At 41.3% G+C, this 25,811-nt stretch overlaps 1 protein-coding gene across 2 annotated transcripts in view; it reads right to left on the bottom strand.

The window, feature by feature from the left end:
* The window catches only part of ankfn1b (ankyrin repeat and fibronectin type III domain containing 1b), a 161,103-nt gene that overhangs the window by 108,231 nt on the left and 27,061 nt on the right, over positions 1–25,811 (bottom strand). For both annotated transcript variants that reach the window (XM_085466044.1, XM_085466045.1), the window contains exons 3-4: positions 13,459–13,640; positions 2,479–2,708 (exon numbers count right to left, since the gene is read on the bottom strand). In XM_085466044.1, coding sequence (XP_085322170.1) covers positions 2,479–2,708; positions 13,459–13,640 — 412 coding nt within the window. The remainder of the gene's footprint in view (positions 1–2,478; positions 2,709–13,458; positions 13,641–25,811) is intronic.

The following is a 25,811-nucleotide window of genomic DNA, read 5'->3' on the forward strand; positions in this document are numbered from 1 at the left end:
GAAGACCCTGAAGATAGGCCCTCACAGAGTGTGACAGTTTAAAGGGAGATGGCATTGATATCGTTACAACAGGTAATTAACTCGGACCATAATGTAGAGTTTGGCAGCCTTACAAACACGGGTTACTTTCTCTCCTTCTGTTCTCTTACTCCTACCTGAAAAGCTTTAGTCTTTTCTTTTTTGTTACAATAATTACAATTCCATATTTAGTCCAAAGAATGAAAAACACTGAAACATTTTTCCTTTAAACACCTAATCCGCCTCCATTAGTATCTCCGAAAGATACTGTAGATTACTTCTAACATGCGTGCCAGCAGGCAGGCCTTCTGCAGTGTGGGCCGACTTGCGCTAATATTAAGGCATTGTTTCTCTGCTGTGTCACAGTCAACCTCCATAGCACAACACTAAATACTGCAGCACAACAGTTGTTTGCATGAGGCAGCAGGCTGAGGCGTAGTTGTTTTTGTCACGGCAATTTTCGCGTCGCTCTGGAGAGCATACAAGTGTTGAGCAACAACACGGCTCTGAATGTTTTATCTGTGCATCCGCAAACGAAAAAGAAAAGACTGAGTGATACAGAGAGAAGACAACATATTTAAAGCAGGTATGATGCAGTAGTAAAGTACATTTGACATTTCCTCAATTACAGTGTACTAGAAGACAATACAATGTGAACTCTCACCCCAAAACACCAGCGGCAGGTCATCAGATCCAGTGCTGTTCCCATTTCTAGTAAAGATGGCCAACTGTTTAAATGTGATGGAAGTTAATAAAATGAACTTCTTCCCTTCTATTTTCAGCCCGACTATTGTGACCACGAACTGATCTGACACCAAACTGTTGATTGGCTCAAGTGTATGAAAGGAAAATAAAAAATGGCTAATCCCATTTAAAGTTCAGTTAAGTATATTCTTGTGATCCACATCCAGCAGTATGCCAGAGAAAAAACACCCCACACACACCTTAAATTCTCCCACTGAGCTATCCACTAACCTGTCCTGGTCTCCTGTTGCGCCTGTGACACCCGAGAATCAATTACAACGCTTCGGCTGGTAATGAGGTCTCCAATTACCTGATCCACAGGCTAACGGACAATATACAGGTCTTTAATCTTTCATGCGCCTTCAACAAGCCCGCTGCACTCGTCTGGCAGCATTTCCCCCCAAAGATCTGACGCAACCAACACTGTTACATGCAGCTTACGGAATTAAGCTCAAATCAAAACATCATTTTAAGCAGCAAGTGGGGTAATTATACTTTACTAATTAGATAAAATGAAAAGGACCAGGGACCAGTAATTTTGGAAGCTTGAAATTAGCCAGCAGCTTTGGGTTTCCTAAGCTGACCACTTGATGGATGTCATTTTAATTGCCAAAGCTCCAAAACTGGAGTAGCTACAGTCCTACAGTCCTCCCTATATATATATAAAATAGACTTTATTTATTTTTACCTATTGTTTCAACTTTAACAGAATAAACTTGAGTATATATGCAAGACTAAAGTAAAATAGGTAGCATGTCAGCTAAATTCATTGTGTTTTTTGCGGTATTGTTTCCATTTTTTAGCTGCACTGTGGTGCAGTAGTTAGCACTGTTGCCCCTTTCTGTTTACATTTTGCATGTTCTCTGCAAGTGCTTGGCTTCTTCCAAAACTCATGCAATTAAAGGGGTTAGGTTAATTCTTAATTGCCTATAGGTGTGAATGTGAGTGTGAATAGTTGTCTGTCTCCCTGTGTTGGACCTGTGACAGACTGGTGACCTGTCCAGGGCGTACCTCGCGTCTCACCCTAAAGTAGCTGGGTTAGGCCCCAGCCCGCCTGTGACCCTGAATCGGATAAGCAGAAGAGAACGGATGGATGGATGGATGGATGGATGGATGGATGGATGGATGGATGGATGGATGGATTTTGCACCATTTTGCACCTTATGCTGTATTCTCAGGACTGTCAGCCCTAGATTTTTTCCTTGCACTCTCCTCTTTATCAGCTTTGATCACCATAGTTTCTCTTGCTCATTATCTTTCATGTATCAGGACAACAAAGCTTTAAAGCGATAACTTGTTTTTTGGGGGTTGTTTTTATCATCACATGTTAACAGTCGCCTTCCCTCAGGGTGACGAGCAGGATTTATTTGGTAAAGTTGAAAATAGCCACAGAGTCACAAGCACACAGCTGTATAAATTAATTAAAGATAAGGAAAGAGCGAGTGGGACGAGCTGTCTTCATTTGGGAGCTGCTGTGAATGTCTGCATGAAGCTGCACTCACAGCAAGTGAGAAAACTTAAGTCATGCTCTGCCGAACGGCCATATGTTCTGTGGCCGGAAAAACCTTTAATCCTAAGTGCCTATTTAAATGAGCCGGCTTTGAGATGTGTGAAAAAAGGGGATGAAGGAAACAACGCCATGATGATACAGGATTTAGCTGGACACGGCTGGGTGGGACCGAATCAAATAACAGGAAGTGAAGGAATCAAACTTACAAACTTCCTCTTTAGCTTTCCCTTCCCACGGTTCTGTTTGCCCTCGACCGCAGTCACTGCGCCAAAGTCGGAGCCCATGTCTAGGTGCTCATCGGCTGACATGCTCTTGCGCAGGTAAGCAGCCCGCGCCCGGAAATGGGAGAACGGCGACTGGGAGCGTGGACGGGCCTCGGTGCAGCCGCTAGTCTCATTGTCACCTTCCATGTCATCCTCCAAACGCCAAAGCTCCCCTGGATGAAAACAAAAAGACAAATTGAAAGACAAATTGTCTTTAATTTGTCTTAACTGAAGACAAATAAAGACATCACAGTGGCATTACATGAAGGCAACAATAAGAAGAAAGGAGAAGAAGGGAGAAAAAAGACAGGAGAATAAATGAGAGCAGGACCGACTGGACCGTGCGCAATTACTGGAAACTCACTCTACAAATTCTGAGCTATCATCCCTGATTGCTTCCATAAAACATTTCCAGAAAGTAATTTAGCTTCCTTTATAGGTAAAATACTTTATAACCGCAGCATTATTCTCACCATGCCTCCTGAACAGCGTGATTATGATTTCATATGCTGGAAAGAGAGGGCGTTTTTCTCCAAAGCGCTGACATGATGTCTGAGTTCTCACAGTCACACCACAGAGATGGATGAGTGCTGTCAGAAACTGCCTCAGACAAAAAAAAAAAAAAAAAAAAAAAAAAAGTTGGCGTATGAGTTATGTTGGCGTATGAGCCAACATAACTCTGTGATGATTAAATGACAACAAATAACCGCAAAGTTGTTTTTATAAATACTTTTAATTACATTATACATGTTTGGACAGCTATTTTCAAGGGGTAACTATCTGCAGTACAGACTTTGATGGAGTGGAAATATTCTCACACTTTCAGTCCAAGCTTCTTCTCTTTTTTTTTACATGCTTGTATTTATTAGCCTCTTTAGTTGACGCAGAGACATATGCAGTTTTCACCTTCACTTTTTCCATCCAAACTTCAGCTGAAAACGTGCTGTAATTGGTTTGCCTCAATGCTATGTTGTTCACTTGCACACAGATTTTCCATACGCATGCCTAGTTATTTGTGAATATCTGACCTATAACAAACAGCTGTTGGCTGGCTGCTTAGTTCTGCCTCAGATGAGAGCAACCTCTTTGCCACAGTCGACATACAAATATATAAACAGTTTATTTATCAGGCTTTTAAACAACATCGAGCTCGTTATACAGTCGTTAGGATGACTTGTGTCATGCATCAGTTTGAAATGTCATCTTGTGACCTTATAAGAAAAAAAAAAAGAAAAAAAAAAAAGAAACTGCCTCAGCTCCACTAATCAGAGACAACTTCCATCGCTCTGCATTTGACGGACGTCAGACGTCTTGTCGCATCCCGTCTGCGGCATCTGACCAACGGCATTCAAAAAAAACACGCAGCCATATGCTGAGTAAGCAAAATCAGCCGTCTTCATCAAGGTATTAACAACGACAGCAGTGAAACGTGCTCATGATTCAAATATCATCTCAAATTATAGTAGGAAAATGAGCACACAGTGTACTTCCCAGCCCCCAATGAATCACTGTATAAGGTTAAGAAGGTCAAAGTCGCAGACATTTCTCTGCTGTAAATACTTTTATTAAAACATCAGATAATTGAGTGCAGTCAGGACCACTGGAGTCAAAACCAGAAAAATATATAAAAACTGGTATTTATATGTTTTTCAGTCTATTTGGCTGTAATGCATTTATATGGCTCTGTTCTGGAGAGCCTCCCCGCTCTTCCAAGTGCACCTCTCCTCACATCCATGTGCACATGTGGAAAGCTGGAAAGGTGCAGAGAGCAGCAACAAGAGCCCATCAGAGAACCAAACAGGTATTAATGACGACAGACATGACAGAGCAGAGAGGCTGCAGTGCAAAAACTCCCTTTTTCAGACAGGAGCATTCCTAAATCTGTTTATGTGATATCGTTACCTCATATTACATCATTTCACTCTTTAGTTGGGTTTCTTTAATGCAAATTTTAGTGATTTTCTTTACTGCAGGATTGTGTCGTATGATTGCATTTGGTTTTTACTGTTTCTTTTATTATTTATGTGGATAATTTCTTGAGGGCCTGTCTGTAAACCAAAAGTTTATCAGCAGGGACGATAAATAAAGAAATGAGAAATGAGGTGGAAAGCCACTAAAATCTTTTATATAGGCTTTCCTGTCAGGTTCATTAAGTTACAGTCCAGTATATTTATTTTAAAGAAAAATATATTAGTTATATGCATTAAATGGGCTACATTTATATTCACACTTTATTAGGTACACCTTACTAATACCAGGCTGGATCTCCTCTTGTCTTCAGAACTGCTGTCAACAAGATGCTGGAAACATCCTTTTTAATTGGCTCCTTGGGGATAAAGTGTTTTTGAATTTGAATGTCCTCAGACATGATGGCATCACACAGTTGCTGCAGATTTGTTAAATGCACTTCCACAATGGGAATCTCCTGTTCCTCCACATCCCAAAGGTGCTCAACTGGATTGAGATTTGGTGGATGTGGAGGTCATTTGAGTACAGTCAACTCAGCAGAAGTCCACACCAGGTGGTCTTCCACTGCTATACACCATCTGCTTCGAGCTTTAATGCATTGTGAATTCAGAGATGCTCTTCTGCATACCTTGGTTGTAAGTAGTAGGAATCTTTTCAGTTTCTATTGCCTTCCTATAAGCTTGACAAAATCTGGTCATTCTCCCCTGACCTCTGGCACCAGTAAGGCATTTTCGAACTGCCTCTCACTGGATATTTTCTCTCTTGTGTGTTGTGTGGGAAACTCCCAGCAAATACTCAAACCAGCACCAATAACCATGCCATGTTACAAGTCACCCAAATCCGCTTTCTTCTCCGTTTAGATGACGTTTGAACCTTAACAAGTCGCCTTGACCATGTCTACATGCCAAATTGCACCGAGCTGCTTGGCTGATTAGTTATTTGCATTAATAAGCAGTTGAACTGATCCACTGAACATTTCTTATTGGTTACACAAATTTATGTAGCACTTAACTGTATAGATACAGTGGCTCCAGTGCAGTGGTTTTTACATTTGCATAACAATTGAAAGATCCCCAGTTTAATCCTGGGAGGATCAAAGAAGAGCACACTGCTTGGACACATGTGGAGATACCTGCTGTGGTGACAGCTTGTGATTAAGCGAGGAGCTGAAAAGTCATTTTTGTGTTATTTATTTATTTTTATTTTTTGGTACACACATAGCTCTTTTTCCCCTCACGCCCTGGGGCTCAAACCTCTGGAGGCACCCCGCTCTACCTCCCGAGCCACAGCTGCTGTGATTCATTATTCATTATATCCATTATTAAAAGAGTAAAACTGCAGCTCTTTTGGCAGTGAGTGTTTTGTGTGAGCTTATGAATGATCTCCAGAGTGTGAAATATAACCTGTGTATCAGTTCCACAGTCTGAGCCGCAGCCAAAGCCGGGCCAAATAATAAAAGCAACAAAATGACTGAGCCTGATCCCTAATACAGGATGTTGCTTAAATCCACAAACCGAATGCAGCTGGATTATTAAACAACTTGGATTTTTAGAAAAAAGTTGTCTGCATACCGAGACATAAACAGAGGTAGAGAGAGAAAGAAAGAGGGAGGCAGCATCATGGTCGATGACAGTGGTCGCTAGGCAACAAGCAGCCACGTGAGACCAAACTCTCTCTCAATTTGATATTTTCAGCAGAGCAGGAGCCGTGGAAGAAAAAAAATAGGCAGAGAGACAGACACCAACACGCCATCAGACCCAGATAATTAGTCTAGATGTAAAAGGACATAAGATGGAAGCACTTGGACTAAATCAACCAATCACTGACAGAGAGCTGAGTTATTAGACGTAGTAAAGGGGAAGATTTATCAGATCAGAGCAGCGAGGGCTCGGGATTCACTCGATGCTACTCGGCCAAAGTGGGTTAGTGATGACATTCACATAGTTCAAACTGCAGCCAAAATAGGACAGAGAAATGTAACGAGAGGGAGGAAAAGGGAAGCAGGGATACTGGAAGTCTCTTTCAGAGACAATGGCTTCACTTCTGCCATGTTCACTTTATTCACTTTAGTCATGAATTTTAACAAATAAGCTCTCTTATTGTATTAAATGTAGTTTATTACTGAACCTAAACATCTAAGTAACTTTAATACATTTATTTAAAAAAAAACACTTTCATACCACCATAGATGGAAGTGGCGATATTATTCTTTTTTAAAGTTCCAGATTTGTATTCTTAGAGTAGCTTTTACATGATTCACAGATCGAAATAATCCTCACACAGGCCCTCAGTTCACTCTTTCTGAAACAGGACATTTATTCTCTGTCACTCTTCCTATTACGCTACGCTACATAAAAGGCAATGCTACCAGTGTAGGAAAACCTTAACTCTCTATATATTAAGTCTCCTTCATTTTAATAGTTCACTTATAATATAAATAGTAAAAAACATCAGTAGGTTAAAGCAGACCAGACTGCAAGCAGACCAGCAATGAACTGAAGAAACACCTGTGAGTTAAAGCTCAGGGCACAGCCGAGAAGTCTCACACAGGAGCTGGTGGTAACTAAAGTTGTCGCCTCGCTTTAGTCATCCGCAAAGTGTGCAGATCAGCTGCGTCCTCAGTGAACTAGAAAAGAGAGCACTGGCATGAGTTGTTTTTTTTGGGTTTTTTTACAGTATTTTGATGTGAATTATTTTGAACACAATGTGAATTTCTCATTTTTAATAATCACGGTCAAATCCAGTTTATTGTGACAACACCAGTTTCTTGTATGTAGAAGGTTTTTACAGATGGGTGGGTCTGCCGTACTCGCAACTAAGGCTATGACCATAATAATCATATCAGTTCTTAATGACATCACACAGAGCCAAAAGTAGAAAACAGCCGTCCGATTATTTTAGTATATTCACCTATGGTATCAATTAGAAACTCCTACATTGGCTCGTTCTTGAGTTATCCCATTAAGTTGCAATATATTTGACCTCTCAGGGCCACCGTAGAATAGTCTGTCCTCAACGAAGTGGCGCACAGGAGGTGAGAAGCATGGAAATGCTGATGTTATCACTGACAGAACCTTGTTCAGTATTTTCTTCTACACCATAACAAATATCATTCGCACAGCTTTCTATGAAATATCATGATATCATTTTGAGCCTACATCTCAAATAGTAGGTCCACCTTAACATAAATCAACCTCAGAAAGGTTTACTTTCAGGTTGCTTGATCTTATTATTTATAATTTTCTGTACACATGTATCATGTGAGGTCCCATTCACATTGATTGAAATTTGTACCAGCACTGACTGCAGAGCCGGGAGACAGCGAAAGAAGACAGAAGCCAATCAAGAAAGAGGGGAGGCAAAATAAAGCCCTTGCTGTATCAGCATCTCGTCCCCTCTAAGCCCTCTCACGCACTCTGAAATGCGCCGCTCCACAATGACCTTCACGGTGAAGAGAACGAAAATATCAGATATCTTCTGGATGAGATTTTTTTTTCATTACAATGTGAGCAGCTGTTTTAGCTCATTTCAAAGTTTTTACCGCCTGTGTTGCTGCCTGCGTCTCTGCCAATCCAGTGGGACTGAGTGACTTCAAGAGGAACCTATTTTTTTCTTATTTTATTTAGGTCTTCCTCTCTGATGCTGGCTGCGTCTTTTTTGGAGTTACATACTTCTTGCAGTTTCAGGATGAGCTCCTGTGCAGATTTCTCTTGTATTAAACATCACAAGTGAGAATGATAACGTGGTATTTTCCACCTTAATCCAACATTTGAAATGTGCCAAAAGTCATCTCTTCTCTCAGAGCTCCATGCTGTCAAGCTGAGTGACATCAGTCAGCAGTGATAGTGAAAGTGTATGTCTATCAATACGTGTGAATGAGGAGACAAGCGTTAGGATGTCTAGCTCAATGTCTAGCCTTGATCTTTAGCTTTGAGCTCTGGTTTGATGGTGCTTGGCTTGTTCAGGGTTGAAGGGAAGATTAGTTTCCAAATCAGGCACTTTGAAAAAGTATCTGAGCTGCTTGAAGAAATTAGAAATGCACTGCCTAAATAGCACAAGCACAGATTTCATGAGAAATGATTTAAATTGGCCATAATGTTTAGTTTTTGTCTTAACAGATAATCAAAGGTTTGCATTAATTCACTCGCATTAAATCGAAATTTCCCTGATTCATTTCTCTCCTGCCTTCAGTTTCAGGTGTCTGCTATTGTGGTGTTTCTACAGAAGAGCTCTTTTTGATCTATACAAATCAAAGCCCAACTGTGAAGGGCTTTCTTTCACATAAAAATCCCTGCCACCTATAAATGTTTTCATCCTCAAAAAAAGCCCTCATTTGTCTTTAAGATGAAAGCCTTCGCTGTCAGCGGGCTTACACCGTCAGAATTCTCCATGACAGTTTCCCCTCTCCTGGGAGGGAGCGGCGTTTGATTCCTACACAAGAGGAGGAGAGAAGAGAGAAAACAGTGAAAAGATATACACTGTTTTCTCTTGTACATGCAGCTGCTGAGACAGATGGCTGCTGGGCGCTCTCAGCCAAGTGAAGCATAAGACAGGATATCACAGAACCAATGCAGGTGTGGGCATTTGAACAGAAATAAGAAGACTTTAGCTTAAGCTTTTACTGCCCTTTAAACTCTTGTATCGCCGCCACAAGATCATTTTCAAATAACTAACCCTTTGAGTTGCGCTCAGGCCAGAGACTGCCGTTTCATGGTGAAAAATGAAAGACAGAGCAAAGTTCACCAAGAAAAAAAGAGCACTTCTAGGTTAAACCCAAGTGGCAAATTTCATACAGGGTGCCTTTACACTTGCTCAGTATCTGCAAGCTGCTTTGCAACCCACCTCTGCCACACTTCCTCCTTTTCATGCTGTTTCTTACTTTATCCATGCCAAGTATGTTTTGAGCAGGGGTCTTGCTGCTGCTGCTTTCCTCACCTCCATCTTTCCATAGATACACCATAGTAGGGTTGCCAACCGTCCCTTAAAATACGGAATCGTCCCGTATTTCGAAACAAAAGTACACGTCCCGTATTGAGCTAATAAGGGACGCACTTTGTCCCGTAATATAGTGAGAATCAAAAGTAGTCTATAAATGTTAATGGAATTAACACTTTGTTTGAAAACATAATTCCCAGCCCCTCTCCTGCTTTGTGACCAATGAGCTGACAGCACACTTATGACAATTCGAGTATGACAATTCAGATTATCTCATTGGTCGAGGAAAGGTCGCTTACAGAGAAAATACCGGAAGACAACAGATGACCACAACAACAAGCATGGCCAACAGGGAAACAAACGCCGACACTGCGGTGCAAGTCTCGGATGACAGTACACCTAAAGCTGGGCAGACACTGTGCGATTTTCAAACTGCACGATTGACTCGCAGGGGTTAGAAGTTGGTAGGTCACGATGCAGGTCTCACACTATACCGCCCGATGCTCTGATGCGACCTGAGTGCTCACACTGTGCCTCCATAAAATGAAGGTTATAACAGACAATCTGTCGCTCGCTCTCTCTGTCTTTCACTCACACAGACACACACACCACCACCATCAACTTTGCTAAATTGCTAATGAAAAACATGATCAGGCAGCTGTGATTAAGCAGCAGTGTAAATCCAACTGTTTTCACGGTTGTTGTGGTCGTGATAATTTTGTGATGCCACATCGAAAAGGCTCGGATGAGCTTTCTAAAGTTCTACAAGTTGTGCCTCCATCGCTTGTGTCCAGATCACACGCTGCACAGCTGTGCTGCTCCGTCTTTTTCACCGACGTTTACGTGTTTGCGCGTGCGCAGTGTGAGCGGCTGCGGTGACACCCTCACGAGCGATTGATGATCGGGAGCTGGTCGTGAGGTGTTAATCGCTTCTCGTTACCCCACGTATACTACACGACGCACGATGAAGGCCAAAATCGGTCTGATCACCAAATCCGTCGCACGACTCAGAAATCGTCTCAAAATGGGCCAAAAATCGCACAGTGTGAGCCCAGCATTAGAGCAGCAATGTTTGTTCGCTCAGAGAAAGAAAAATAGGCTGCAAAAGCACAGGGAGGAATGGGAAAAGGAAAACACCTGGCTGGAAAAAGTTAATATGGGCATGTGCAGTGAATATCAGCGCTATGTGGCCAGAAGTGTGATAATATAACTTATTTTGTGTAATAAACATCTGTAAGGATAGATGATTACAACAAATAGATGACTAATACATAAAAGTAATACATAGATGAATAATGATGATGAGTTATGATGCGTAATCATGGGAACAAGCGGGTTTACAAACAGGAGCAGCTGATTAGCATTAGAAAAGCTGAAATAATACCTCAACTGAAGCCAATTGTACTAAATGCACTATATGTGCACAGTTACAAGAATATTTTTCTTTCTATTGTTTTCTATTAATTTATATAATTTTAAGTTAAGCAGGACAGAGTTCTTTTAAAGAAAGATTTACTTATATTCTCAAAAGTTAAGCATGACAGGCTTCTGTTTAAGAAGGAGACCTGTTTTACTGTGTTAATGTTGTCATTTTGAGCTAAAAATAAATGGCTAAATGATCATTTGTTTCACATGTGTTCATATCACAAAGAATATGCATCTGCTTAAATCAACTTCAAGTCAAATGGTTAAAAAAATAATTTCACACACAAAAAAAGAGCTACCACACTGGGAAGCATAGCTGGACTGGCCATCGGGCCCACCGGGCATTTGCCCGGTGGGCCGCTGGCGATTTTTTGTTTTTATGGGCCGATGGATTTTTTTTTTTTTTTTTTTTTTTTTTTTTTTAGGAAGGGTATATATAATGAAAGGTGTTGGATTGGCCAATTGGTCATGATCGACTCTGGGCTGGACCAATTACAGCCGAGGAGGCTGGATGCACCCTCCCCCTTGTTTAGCAATCACGTGATTTTCGCGCATTGCATGCCGGGAACTCGTGGCAAAACAATCCAAGTACCGCATCAAATGCAAACATTTGCAGCACCGCAAAACGTTCATTCTCCGGTTCCAATACCTTCTTTTTTTTCTTTGCCGCACAAAAAAGGAATGTACAAAACAAAAGGAGAACAATGCCGGTCCGTACAAAGACAGACTCGACGAAAAGACAAAGAAAAGATACGAGGAAAAAATCAAAGGTGTGAAAGAGTGGACAAAAGACGTCAGCGTGCTGCCCAACTTTCACCACGCTCAGATTTATAATTATACGCTTCTTGGAGTGAGTGCATACACTCATGAAGTTTAGTAACTTCAGGTCACTGCAACAAGCCCAGGTACAGTTTACCGACGGACAGGACCTTGAAACGCACCGTGTAGAACGAAAGACTATTGTACATATCATAAGTTTACCAGTCTCACAAATCGTCTTCATAAATACACATTCATTAACAGTTTATTAATAGGACCTTTGAGCTCAACGGTAATTAATTAGTAGTGGAAATAATTTCTGGTAGTGTAACAGTGTTTATGTGGTATTATTCCACTTGCCACAAATATCAGTGTAATGGGGAAACAGCGCCCCCCCCTCTCGGTGTGGCTGGCTGCAGTAATCGCTGCCAGTCTGCCGTAGCCATACGAGAGGTGAGTTGTATTGTTCCGCACACAATATAGCTAAGTAGTACAGACACATAAAACATGTTTGATTAGCTGACGAGCACCGAGTGTAATAAGTGCTTAGTGGACACATGTCCAACACCAGTTTTATGTACTTTTCATTTGTTTATTAATGTGTGAAACTGCATGCTAAAGCGGAATGCTAATGAGATGTTCTGCCGTAGTGTGCTGTGCGGAGTGGTGTGTGGCGAGCCTGTGCACTGATAATACACCGTGGCAACGATCGATCAGAGACTCCTTGTCTTTTTAAAAACACTACACAACGCAGAGTCGAGGAGTCTGGGCCGAACTGTTGCAGCGGGATGAAGCAGAAACCGGTTACAGTAGCATTACAGAAATGTAGCAGTGACAATAATATTGTATGTTGTAATCGCAATGGACAATTAGTGATACAAAACAACTGTTTTATCTTGTGAATAAAAGTATATGGTTTTGTCAGTGTACCATGGTTATAACAGAAGCGAAACGCAATATTGTGTCAGGACAATTCACTATTTATGCACAATAAACAAAGGAGCATAGCGCGACAATTTCTGTTCAGCGCCAGACTTGCTTGTAACCTATATCACCAATTATGTTAAGAAAAATGACGCATTAACTACTACAAAACTCTGACCTTTGTGGGAATGCTTGGAGCAGACTAACATGTGAGCTGGAGTGTTCTGAGATGTTATATTTGGTATATCCAGACCATCCGTCGGCTCTTACTTCGGAAACATGGCTTAAAAATTTTCACTTCAACGACGTAATCCGATAAAAAAAAAAAAACGATCTCTTTACCCATCGGCTTCCCGTGGCTGTCATGCGACCGGCTATTGCAGTTAATAATACAACAGCTTCTTGCCATTTTTTGGGTTTCTTTTTATCGCTGTGTAACTGAGTTCAATTGAAAGCCTGCGTGCGCTAGTACCTCTTGCCACAAGTTCCCAGAATCCTTTGCGGTTTTATCCCTGAATGACGTCACATTTCAATCTTTATCCTGGTGGGCCGGTCTCTAGTCAAAATGCCCGGGCCGATTTTTTGTCCCAGTCCAGCCTTGGTGGGAAGGGTGAAGACAACTGGGTTGCCCGGCCCTGGCCACAAGGTGTCCCTTATTTATTTTTCAGGGAGTTGGCAACCCTACACCATAGACAGGTGGAGAGGTCCTACCACAGGGTCAATTTTCCCTCAAATTACTGCAGATTGAAATTATAATCACCTTTTTCAAACAAAAGTGGTCATGGCCTGACCACAAAGTGGTTAATTGCATCACTTTGATTCTAACAAGTCGCTTGATATTGTTTCTCCAAACTCTGTTAGCTGAAAAAAAATAAGCTAGCTGTGTGGTGCTAGCTTCCATTCTGTCTTTACCTGCAGGTGGCAAAGTGCAGGCCTTTGAGTGGCTGGTGGCAACTGGAGGATTCTTCATGCGCGGAGGACTCCCGCCAATGAGATCAGAGTGGTGGACCCTGGAGACCGTTGGAGACTGGGGGATGCTGGGGAGGGTACGCGACTTAGCCAGTATGGGTCTCTGTAGCTTCCTTTCCAGCGACCTGCATAGACAGCATAAATGGTCAATTACACGGATCGTTACAATACCACAGCCAAATCCAACATCAGCACTAACACTGACTCAGGGACATACTGGTAGACAAATACAACTTACTGTTAATGAGCAACGAAAGCATCTTTGCCAATCAATAGCTAAATTGCTTCCACCTCAGTATAATCAACCCGAAGGTCATTTGGAACACTAGAACAGTAGATCGATAGTGGACTGAACACTGTCCAATGGGACGCAAATCAATGGCTACAATCACAAGATCGGCTTAACAAATTGGTGACAAGCACACATCCAGGCTTACTTGTGTCTTTTTTATGTTAATATTTTCTCACAGGAGACTGCGTTCCTTGTGCTCTCACAGCCGTGCTGCGTTAGACTGCAACAGATGACTGATATTACATACAAATCCTCTCTGAAACATTTGTGTCTCATTTATAATAGAGACTAAGAATCTGAAAACAACAAACTCGGTACTGACTCAGTGCATTGAGTCCACCTCCAACGCCACTTCCGATCAGATTGATGTGCTGAGATTTAATGAAACGTGGCCGGCATAGCAGACATCAGCCTGGTGGAGCTGGAAGACATGTGACCTCCAGACTTTAGCGTGACAAGCCTGGGTACTAAACACATGATCCCCAGCTGAAAATGAGTTGAAGACATGCAAGCTGAATTCTCAGAGGCTGATTTTTCCTGAAAGCTTCAGGGGGAAAGTTTTTATCTGTGATTAAATGTGTGTTTTGTTTTAATATATACACAAATGTATATATATATTATCTCATATCATATAATATGAGATAACTGTTTCATTTTGAGCATTTTGAAGATGAAACAAGACAACCACTTGCAGATTTGGACAACAAAACAAGCTGTTAAATTTCATAAGCCGGCATAATGGTGTGTCATTACACCAGCATATGCCTTAGAGAGCAAGTGTGCCTGCATGCAAATTTCAAACCTCTCTGTCTTTTTGGGTGTTTTTCATTTTTCCTCTCTCATTTGCCGTCTAGTCCTGTTTGTTTCATTGTGATTTGTCAGCCCTGCAACCCAGATTACGTTCCAAAAACTAACAACAGTTCCACATTTTATTATGTGGAACTGTTGTTGACAATTAGAATTGCAGTTTTGCAATTATTTATAAGGTCTGAGGCAGAAATTAACTTTACTAATTTGCTGGGAAATAAACACGAGAGTTAAATGTTGCAGTACTGTGCAAAAGTCTCGAGTGACTCCTCATCCTTTTGTATTTTGCTCCCAAAGAGCCAGACTTTTATTGTCATTGTTTAAGAGTTCTTGAGCCATAGTTCTCCAGGCCTTGTACCTGACCATTTTCAGAGGAATCTATTTTTGTTTGCTAATACTTGCCTATGAATAATTCAAACATTAATAAGGCACCTAACTCAAGGGCTGAGCCAATGTTGTGTCTACACATAACAGACACCTTGGCAAAAAAAACAAAAAAGCATTTAAAAATATATCTTCAGGCACTTTGTTACTAGCAGCCTGTGCAAAAACACATTATTTATTCCCATTCTTTAGTTGAATCTATGAAAAGATATGAAAAGAAAAGTCACAGTTTGGCAGGTATTAAATATTTTTGCACCAACAAGGATATCAAATTGCCATATTTCAGTATGCTGCGCACTGTGTCCTCAAAACAACTGAAGAAACCGAAACCATGCAATACCATCTGAAAAGCATCTGATTCACAAAAACTTTTTTCAGCATGGCAGCAATCCAAAACACACTGACAATACAATAAAAGCATATCTGCTTAGAAAAACACAATGCAAAACAATCAGTCACGGCCTCCCCAGACCCCAAACTCATCATTATTGAAGAAGAGCTTGCAATGTCCTTCCTGAAGACTACTTAAAGAGATGACAAGAAAGCTTTCCTAATAGGGTTCAGTGTTTAGAAATGAAGGTGGTCATACCAAATATCGACTCTCAAGCTCAACAGAATTGTACAAACTCTGTGTTTTGCTTATATACACTCTGTATGTTTGCACTTTTTAGTGAATCGCTGCACCTATTTCTCATCTCCACAGTAAAATCTAAAGAAATGAAGAGTGACTTTTGCAGATGACTGCAGATCATTTACTAAGCATGAATGATGACTCGACCGTCTTGAGTTCTTGGCAGGCAACCTTACGGTGATTACAGGACTGCCCATATGAGCTAATGTAAACATCTTGTTTGTAAGTGTTCCCATTCAAAAGATTCAAAAACATGTACTCTACAGATAAATCTGCCTGTTACCACCAGAGCAGGTAGAGTAAGGTAAGAGCTCTTAAAGGGCTGGAAAAAGCAGAGGCTTGTGCAGCATGTACGCATTAATCACAGTCTAGATTCATTCAGCAGACATCAACCAAGGCCTCAATAAACTAAATAGGTTGAGTGAACCACACAATAAAAACGAGAATGAAATTCTGTATTCTGTATAACAAAATTCTATAACCTCTTCAAATGTTTCAGAGAAGCTCACAGCCACTGATTCAAATCATATACCATCTTATTCCATTAAATTTATGTTGTCTCCACTGTGCTGCTGTTTATGTCGTGCTGTTTTTCTGCTTCATGAGACATTTATTTTTATGTATCATAATGTGTTTCTAACTGTTATGCTCAGCAGAACAGGAGCCTGCTGTAAACCACTTTAAATTGAGTCAGGCCAGTTAAACATGACTTATTTAATGTAATAAATGGAATGATTGAAGGGATAAAAAACGCCTGGGCGGACTAAGTGACAAACAGAAGCATCGTGTGTACCATTTTGTGTACATTACCGAAGGATGGGCATTAACTTGTTCATCACAGAATGATTTGCCATCGGCAATCATTCACTGTGGGCTGGCTGAAGCAAATTAATCACTGTATACTCCCATTACTGTATAGTAAAGTTGCCCGTTTAATCCAATTAAACATTTCCTGTGCCGATTTGACACACAAGCAGCTGTAACTGGTAACTGTCTGCCAGGCTTCACTTCCACTAATTCGACTCTACCTCTCGACAGTGTTTGAGGGGCTGGTGCATCTTGGAGCGTTGTTATGCAATTATCAGGCAAACAACATGGTCTGCCGTGAGGTTACTTGTACTAAGAGATTGTCCAAGAAGTCGATGTGCTCTAGTTTCAAGGAGTATTTTATTTGCATGCAATTAACAGGTATCTGTGTTCCTGACAAGCACACATACTGTCATGGTCCTGGGCCATGTTGGCCTAGTATTCTTAGTTTTTGTGTGTTTTGTATTTTGTTCCCTATTTATGCCTTGGTTCCTAGGTTATTTAGTTAAGATGTTCCTTATTTGGTTACCTCCTGTGTGCCCCTGTGTATCTGTGAGCCCTCGTCTCTCCTTGTGTTTTATTCCATGTTTTCCCCAGCCCGTTATGTCTGTGTTCTCCCCGTGCTCTCTCTCCTCCTGTCTGAACCTCCGTGTACTTCCTGTTTTACTTTGACAGTCTCTCGTCATTATGCGTCATGTTGTGTTCACTCCTGCCCTGTCTCGTTATGGTTATCTGTGTCAGCTGTGTTCCCCATGTGTTCCCACTTCCCTCGTTAACCCTCTGTGTATTTATCAAAGTCAAAGTCAACTTTATTTGTCGATTCTGCCACATGTACAGGACATACAGAGAATAGAAATTGCGTTACTCTCAATCCCTAGATAAATAGCAAATGAACATTTAAATATATTTAAATATAAAAGTGATTAAAAATGCAAGTAAAATAATTAAAAAGTAAAAATTTAAATAAATACAATTTTACATATAACAAGAAAGCTATACAATATACAATATAATGGGTAAGTGACATTGAGTGTAAACCAGGCAGAGTAGTGCAAATAGGCAAATAGTGCAAATGGAGATTTAGTAATGTACGGTAAGAGAAAGTGTAACAACAAAGTCTTATGAGGTAATGGCAGTCCAATGCTCCACAAAGTGACTGGTAACTGGTGCAGGCCAGTGAGTGAGTCAGAGAGTGTGTGTGTTTGTGTGTGTGTGACAGAGTTCAGTGAGACCGTGGAGGAGAGAGGGGAGAGGGGGCAGAATCGGGAGGGAGTTAAGCTTCCTGACAGCCTGATGGATGAAGCTGTCCTTCAGCCTGCTGGTCCTGGCCTGGAGACTCCGCAGTCTCCTCCCTCAGTTCGGTGTCGCGTTCTCCCTCATGCTGTGTGTGATTCTCCCTGTGTTTCTTGGTGAGCTTTATATTTAGTTTTTCCCAGTTTAGTTTTGTATTACCCGTGATCTGCCTTTCCAGCAATAAAGCTGTGCTCTCTGAGCTTATTCCCCGTGTCCCCGTGAGTGTGCGTTTGGGTCCTCTCCTGCCTGCCACACAGCCGAATCATGACACATACAGTCTATTGATGCAACTTGCTAACCAAGCAGATAGCTTAGAGTTAATCTCATGTCTTATCCAGTTATGTTGATTTCTTGCTCCAAAAATAACAAGATATCAGCAGCTAAAAAGCTTAAAATTATGCTTTTCCAGCTGGACCTCATAAATCAACTGGCCTCATCACTATGGATACATCCATCTTTCTGGTAAATGTATCCTTTTAAAGAACACTTTTTGAGCTGTTACATTTAATTTGACCTCAAATGCAATGCAAAAATCCCGGGTGTCAAAAAATGTCTCCTATGTGGTCCGAAACAGGGTGAAAGGCTGGTAACCGTGGCGATACAAATTCAGAAAATGAACAAATTTCATCAAATATCATCAATCTGATGTAAGCCAGACATTAAAGCCTTTCTTCTACACACAGGATCATATCTAATCCATTAAAGAGCTTGCCTTTACGAAAGAAGATTATTAGTCATTAATTAATTCATGAGGAAATCCAATGCTGCAGCTTTATTAAGAAGTGCATGCACTCAGCGGTGAATAGGAGTCTTTTTGGTACCAGCATGTTTTTACAAGCCACTTCAGTAAAACTCAAGTGTGCTGTGTTTGAGGGGGGATACTTATGTTCTCTTTTAATTCCCTTCGATCGCTGGCTCAGGATATGCGGCGTAAGCTCGGGGTTTACTTGGCGCTAGGGAGCTATCAGGTAAACCAACAGCGGGTGCAAAGTCAGCACATCTGCAGGTTTGAGAGGCAAAGCGCTGCCGGCAAGGAAACCGAGAGCTAAAAGAAAACACGGGTGGTGAATTTGTGAATGTTTGACACTGACAAACCGCGTGGTGTGTAATACTTTAACGCTGACTACGGTATATACATGTGTGCAGGACTTACACAAATAGAAACTTTGATAGTAATGCAAACTGAAAGCTCTCTTACTCCTCGGCAATCCATACTGACTTGCATGAAAAAGCATCTGCCCGAGGTGCGCGCACACACATCTCTTCTCAGTGAGCATAAGATGAAATAACTCAGAGTCCACGGGTAAACAAACGCACACACATACAACTGCACTGACACACACGTGCGCAAACACAGTTGTTGGCCTCCCACCAGCACATCATGATGATAACACACTGTGCTGAACAGCCGGCCCAGGCCACTCTGACAATTTGGGCTTCACTCATCCAACAAACCTGTTGCTTAGCGACTCTGACTACAAACGGGGGAGACGAGAGATCGCCGGAGAGGCTTATTCTTGCTTCCCAGCAGCAATTTATACTTTCATAAAAACAGCGTCTCGCCCAGGGTTGCGAGCATCAAGTGCACCACGTTTTGTGGGGTGTTTCTTTTTTCTTTTTTTTTGTCACCGAATTTATTATCGCTTATATTTTAGTCGAGCTTTCTTTGGCAGTGTACATTTGTGCGAGCGCTCTGAGTGAAATAAAATGACACTACAACAAATGGGTGACATTTTTTTTCTTAGAAATAACAGAAGAATGCATGAAGAAGAACATTAATTAAAGATGTGGAGGGGCTCACGAGGAAAAAAGGTCACCATGCAGAGAGATCTTGACCAGGAGTCAAACTTCTGACCTTATGATTGAAAAGCAATGTTTTTATGTGGTGTGGGTGGTTTGTGGGCTACAATGTTACTCCTGGATTGGCATCATCAAGCCTTAACAATTAAACTGATTTTGCAACAGTGTTTGAGAAAGACAGGGACTTGTGGTGAATTTGTGGTTCTGTGGATGTGTCCTTCAGTGTTGGAATCGGTATTGGTCTACCGAGAGCTTAGCATGCGTGCAACCTACACACATGTGCGTTGAACTTTGGTTGAAAAGTGGTCCGGAACAGGAAAGTGGGAGAAGCACAGACGGTGGCTACAGAGGACAGTTTTCATTGTTTTTAGCATTCGGCTTCACTTCAGCTCTCTGTGTGTTAAAAGTGTGTGCAGCGCAACAGCACAAGAAGTTGAAGGACATTGCACCCTTAGCTTCGATGTCCTTCTGAATCGATCATGAGTTAAACCTGCCCTAAAGTACACCTTGCATTTTGAATCTAATGAAGCAGTAATATACAAAATGAGCATCACGTTTTATTCCATAGGATAAGAAACTAACACATGAGACCACACGCTTATGGATAAAGTGTTTCATGAGGTCATAAATCAGGTGATAAGTTGGATCCTTTTCTCACAGATTTATATACAAACAGACTTCATTATGCAACAAGAGGAGCCGCCACCTGCTGGCGATTAGAGCAAGTGCAGGTTCAAGGCACTTCAGCATCGAGGCGTGTAAGCTCTGTCTACTTTTTATAGCCATCCTCTGGTAAAAACAGAATCACGTGTTTGAGTGGTGTTGTGTTTTAAGCACTCACCCGGTTTGTTTTCCTTGTTTTTTTGGGGGTGGAAGGAGCACTTCTCTATATCTTTGAACGCTTGACTTAACATGAAAAGACTGCAAAAAAAGCCTCTGTTCTCTGTCTCAGTGCAGACTAAAATTAGATTTGTTTCTACAAGAACACATTCTGGTACAACAGAAGCACAGCAATTTGTATTAGTGACCTATATTAATTCCAAAAGTAGCACGTGCAGTGCCTTCAGTCCTTTTTGGTAATCTGATGTGAAACTGTTGAAGTATTTTTCCATTGAATGCTATGTAAGGGTTCTTCCAGCCTCAGAATGGGTCTCTGGGAGTAAATACACACAGCAGTAAGTCTGATCACCACATGCGCAAAGGCATTTAACAGAAAACGGTGTTTGATTAAAACAAATGTACACTATGCTTAGGTAGATGAAGCACTAGCTAATAAAAGACATTGGAGGATGGGTTATGAAGACTTTTGAAGAAACATCCTATGCTGGGGATAGAGATGGGGGTTGGCTGTGCTGGTGAATGTAGCTGCGTAGAAAGAACTATCTATGGTGCTGAACTGACTTAAAGCACACTCGCAGAGCACAGCAAGTGCACATCCTCATACTTGTTTACACACGTGCCCACGTTTTCATGCTCCGAACTTCAGTTCCAAACTTTTGCCCTTCTTGTCTTCACATGCTTTCATGAATTTGTCTTCTTAACAATTTTATAGATTTTCGAAAGATTGTAATCCACAGAAATCACAGACCTGTGATGTAAGTGTAGTATTTATTTTATTGTTGAGTTTAAATGTAACTAATTGAGAAGAAATTGGTCAAAAAGAAATAAGAGCAGATTAAGTGACAAGCGGGAGAAAAGGCTATTCTACATTACGTAAAGATGGACATTAACTTGTTCATTACAGACTGACTCACCATTACCCATCATTCACTGTGGACTGACCTTCTTGTCACTATACATTATGCTAATGGTTGTACCTGAGAGGGGCCATGCAGCAGTAAAAGACGACTGAAAATACAGCATGTCTCATGTAGTAAGGAAATTTTGCAGTTAAAGCCTTTAGCACTTTGAAATCATGCTTTTCTTACAAGGGATGTAATCAGAACCAGTACTTCTGATATCTTTAAATACCAAAATTCATTGTTTTTTGTGATTGTGCTGTTTTGTAGTTTTTCCTGTACATACTGAGCCTGCAGATCTTCCCGGACTGACAGCGGCAGTATTGTAGTCTTGTCTAGTCAAGTCTCCATTGGCTAACATATTTAGAATCGCCAACGTTGCATAAATTCTTAAAGCTGTGTTGACACTGGAAATTACGGGGCAACCAGCAACCACAGAAAGCAAATGACTTTCAATGACATGAAGCATCTACGGACAACGGGAAATGGGCGGGACCTGAGATAATGTTTTTTCAACTTCCAATTCCGTGTTAACTCACATAGCACAAAGCATTTCCAAGGTACCGCTGTCTGAACACATTCAGCTCCACCTAGACGTTATCACGTGCGCTTCACGTTACCGTAACTCCTCAACCATTTTGAACAAGAGAGAAAATTCAAACGGTTCCTGAAAGATGAGATTACTTCATAACTTTACAGCCAATATTTAAAAAATAAGTCCAGGTGCCATGTATGATACTTGGGTGTTAAAGGGTTAGGGAGTTTATGTTTAAGTACATAGATCACTCTTTTTTTCTTTGCTACTGTGATACTGAATTAGGTATTGAGAGTCACGTAACTCTACTGGCACTGGTAACAGCCACTGAATATCTGCATCTGTGACATGATGATTTCTAATAGTAATATGGACGACTTACGAGGGCTGTGCGACCCGCGCTCATTGTTTTAAACTAGTAAGTAGGCTGGTTTGTTGCTGGACTAGCGGACAGTCTCCATTCTGCCCGCTAGAGAGCCATTCTTTCTGTGCCTCAGGTTTCCATCACTCTCACTCTTCGCTCTCTTCACCTGCTGGGTACATCTTTTGCAGCGGCTCTGGTGTCACAATCAAGCCTTCATTATCCCCGGACAGTTTGTACCCAGTACGTTCTGTAATTAGCATTTACTTCGAGTTAGAGCTGGGCGATATATCGAGTTTTTAAAACATATCGATATATTTTTATACGAGATACAAGATGTGACAATATCCTTTATATCGATATAGTCTATGTTACGTTATAATTATAGTTGTGGAGCCGCAAGTTTGCCTCTCTTTCGTCCACTTTTGTCTCTACGCAACGTTACTCCGCCTCGCCTTCACTGAAGACAACTCCCCCTCCTACCCCATCGCTTCACGTGCAGGCAGCGACAAGACGGACACGGCAAATCTCCGTTAACGAGTTACTGCGCATTGCCCCATGCGTGGGGCTGGACGGCGTCAACGTGCTAACGAGCTAACCGCGCTAACGAGCTAACAGCGCTAACCCTAAAATCCTTTCATTCTCTCAAAAGTTGATAGCGCGCCTTATGTATGAATTCTGGTTGTGCTTGGTGGCCGCGAACCGATTTTATGTGGTACACGGCGTTCAGCAATCTGTCAAAAATGTTTGAGTACGACTTTGGTAAGCTACGGAGCTGCACCGCTTGATAGATTGTCGGCGCATTACGGCTACCGAGGAGCTTCGCGGAGTGATACGTACTGTGCATCAACGTAATATTACCGTATTGTGTGTGTATAAGGACCATAAATGGCACCTGTAAGAGACGTGGTTATGAAGCGGATTTCAAACTCCAGGCTATCAGTCACACAGTAAAACTTGGGAACAGAGCAGCTGTAAAATCTGTCTGTCTTTGTTATTACGCTCAGCGTCTTTTAGTTTACATTTTGACTGCACAATTGTGAGCTCTTTGTTTAGCACAAAAACAACCTTGTTTTCTTTTATTTATGGAGCATTATTATTTAATGAATGCTCATAATTTAATTTTGAGTAATTTTTCATGTACATCTGTGCTGTATGTTAATAAAAGTGCCTGTGTGACATCTGGGACACAGCTTTGACTAAGAACTCTTTTTGTTCTTACTTTATGGCTTAAAAAAAATATCGAGATATATATCTTATATCGCCATCCAGCTAAAAAATATCGAGATATGAATTTTGGGTCATATCGCCCAGCCCTACTTCGAGTGTCTATCGCCTGTTTGAAAAGGTACATATCTCACTGAACTCTATCAATCACAAAGCTTTTCTAGACAGACAAGTACAGCATGAGCTCTTTGTTAGACAACTGTAATGCTGGAGATTACTGAGGCCAGATTTTCATTCATTCACTGAAAACAGAACATTGTTTGATAGCTGTCCCTGCTGAAGTCACCCTCTTTCTCTGCAACCATTAATAAATAATACATCAATCTCTATTTTTGGCCATTTTATTGCCCTTTTCCCCCCCCTCTTCCCTGCTCCTATTCATTTAAAGGCAAAAGAGACAGCTCCAACTTCAACAAAAAAAGTCTTGTAGCAACTCTGATAGCCTCAAACCCCTCTGGCTCCTCCTTTATACACGACAGTGTACCGAGAGAACAAGCATGAGAGTGGGGCAATACAGAGGGAAAGAGAATGATAAAAGAGGCCGAGCGAGAAAGACTGAAAGTAAGACTGGAAGAGATTGAGAGGCGTAGGAAGCGGGTGGCTTGTGAGAAAGAGACAGTGAGTGGGAGAGACAGAGACAAAGAGACTGTGGGGATGAGAGATACTGGATTTGTAATGGCAGGGAATGTGAGTCTTTTTTTTTTTTAAATACACCAGATGTCCACCCACGTTAACACTTCTCCTGTGAGAACGATACGAGATTTGATGGATATATTTTCAAAGTCTAGAGTAGTGGCACTGGTGGGAGTTTTTCACACTGGGGCTCTGATTTTCATTTTTATGCTGGTTGTATAATTTAACACTGACTCAGACGTAATTTTGGGTTCTTGTTAAGAGCAAGGCAAGGTTGATCATTAGAAGGACAGTCGTGCCGGTAAGCAGAAATAGAAACACAGAGCTCTAAACTTAGCGTCGAAGTTTTCTCGTTTTCTTTCCGGGCATTTAGTTTAACGGTAATCAGAGTGAATAACGTTGCCTTTCAGAATTCAGGACGCTAATTGCAGCGCTGCAGTACACAGCAAGAAGTTGTTAGATCTTAGTAGAGCCACGCAAATTGAGTTTGCAGGAGGGTGTGGACAGCTTCTGTTTGACACAAACAAAATTAGCACTGTTGCGGAGGAAGCAATATTTCTAAATCCATCTTCATTATGAATTACAAGACCAATCCGAGAACTAGAATTGAAGAAGTAGAGTTTGATTGAATGTGAATTGTGGTCACATTCTTCTCTTTCTCCCTAAGCTACCACATTGGAAAAATGGTTCTGTAAAACACCACATCATCATTTGGGTACAACATGTAATAACGTAATCAATTTATCCTATTACATATTTGTAAAATGTTTTTCTAATTAGTGGATGAATTCTTAAGTGAGAACAAAAACTTGTTTTGCTGTCAAGGTAACCTCGATCACCGAACGCCAAATTACAGCCGGTTCATCTCTGAGTCAGAGCGGATGTTTGTGCCAGATGTAATGACATTTCTTCCAGGTGGTTCCGAGATATTGCATTGGCAACAAACGGGGCAGTAGTGGGGGTCAGAACACGATGTCACGGTGACCGTTGCCTTCGACGACGGGAAATTGAATCGATTCATTCTCGAGTGCTGAAATTTGAGCAGCCTTTAAGAGATATTGCATTCGGGTGGAAGGTTTGACCGGCTGGACGGTTAACCAGAAAAGCTAATAACAGTCCTGTTTTTGAGATTACTGTAATTTAGAAGATGAAAAGTAATTTAAATCTAGATTACCAGGGTGATGCCAGAGTAGACCATAGACTTGTGACATTGATGTTAGTTCTTCAAACTAAAAACTAAAAACCTGACTTATTGGCACCTGTAAATTTGTCTTTGGAGATCAATAACAGCAACAGTTGTGATTGTAAATACGTGCGTGTGTGGTAAAAATAAGGTGAAGTGGGTAGACTTGGCCAAGAAGGACTCTTTGCGTCTCCTTCTCTATATGGAGCCTATTGACTTCCTCTCTATTTTTGTTCTGTGCAAACGCTCCATATTCAACTGCACGACAGTGGAAAGAATCTATAGTAGCTACCACCATGCCTGACAGCAGCTATGCGCCGCACCTCCACACTTATGTAACTCGAAGCTTACTCACATGCATACAAGCACATGTTTACATGCACATACAGGTACACAGTCGCTTTAAAGCCTCACAGTCCTGCAAAACATACAATTTGCATGTGGGCTGGCTCATTCATTTCATTTTCGTTTAGATGTTTTTCAGAATGTTACATACATATATTACACTCCCTTCAGTATATATCTGACTGATATTACTTAACCATTAAACCCTGACACACATGTAGAGGTGCAAGTGTGTGACCAAGTGGCGCACACCCTCGAA

This window comes from Copadichromis virginalis, linkage group LG8 (genome assembly GCF_057382275.1).
Source record: "Copadichromis virginalis isolate Kocher_CV1m ecotype Utaka linkage group LG8, C_Virginalis_male_GT1.1, whole genome shotgun sequence".
Taxonomy (NCBI): Eukaryota; Metazoa; Chordata; class Actinopteri; order Cichliformes; family Cichlidae; genus Copadichromis; species Copadichromis virginalis.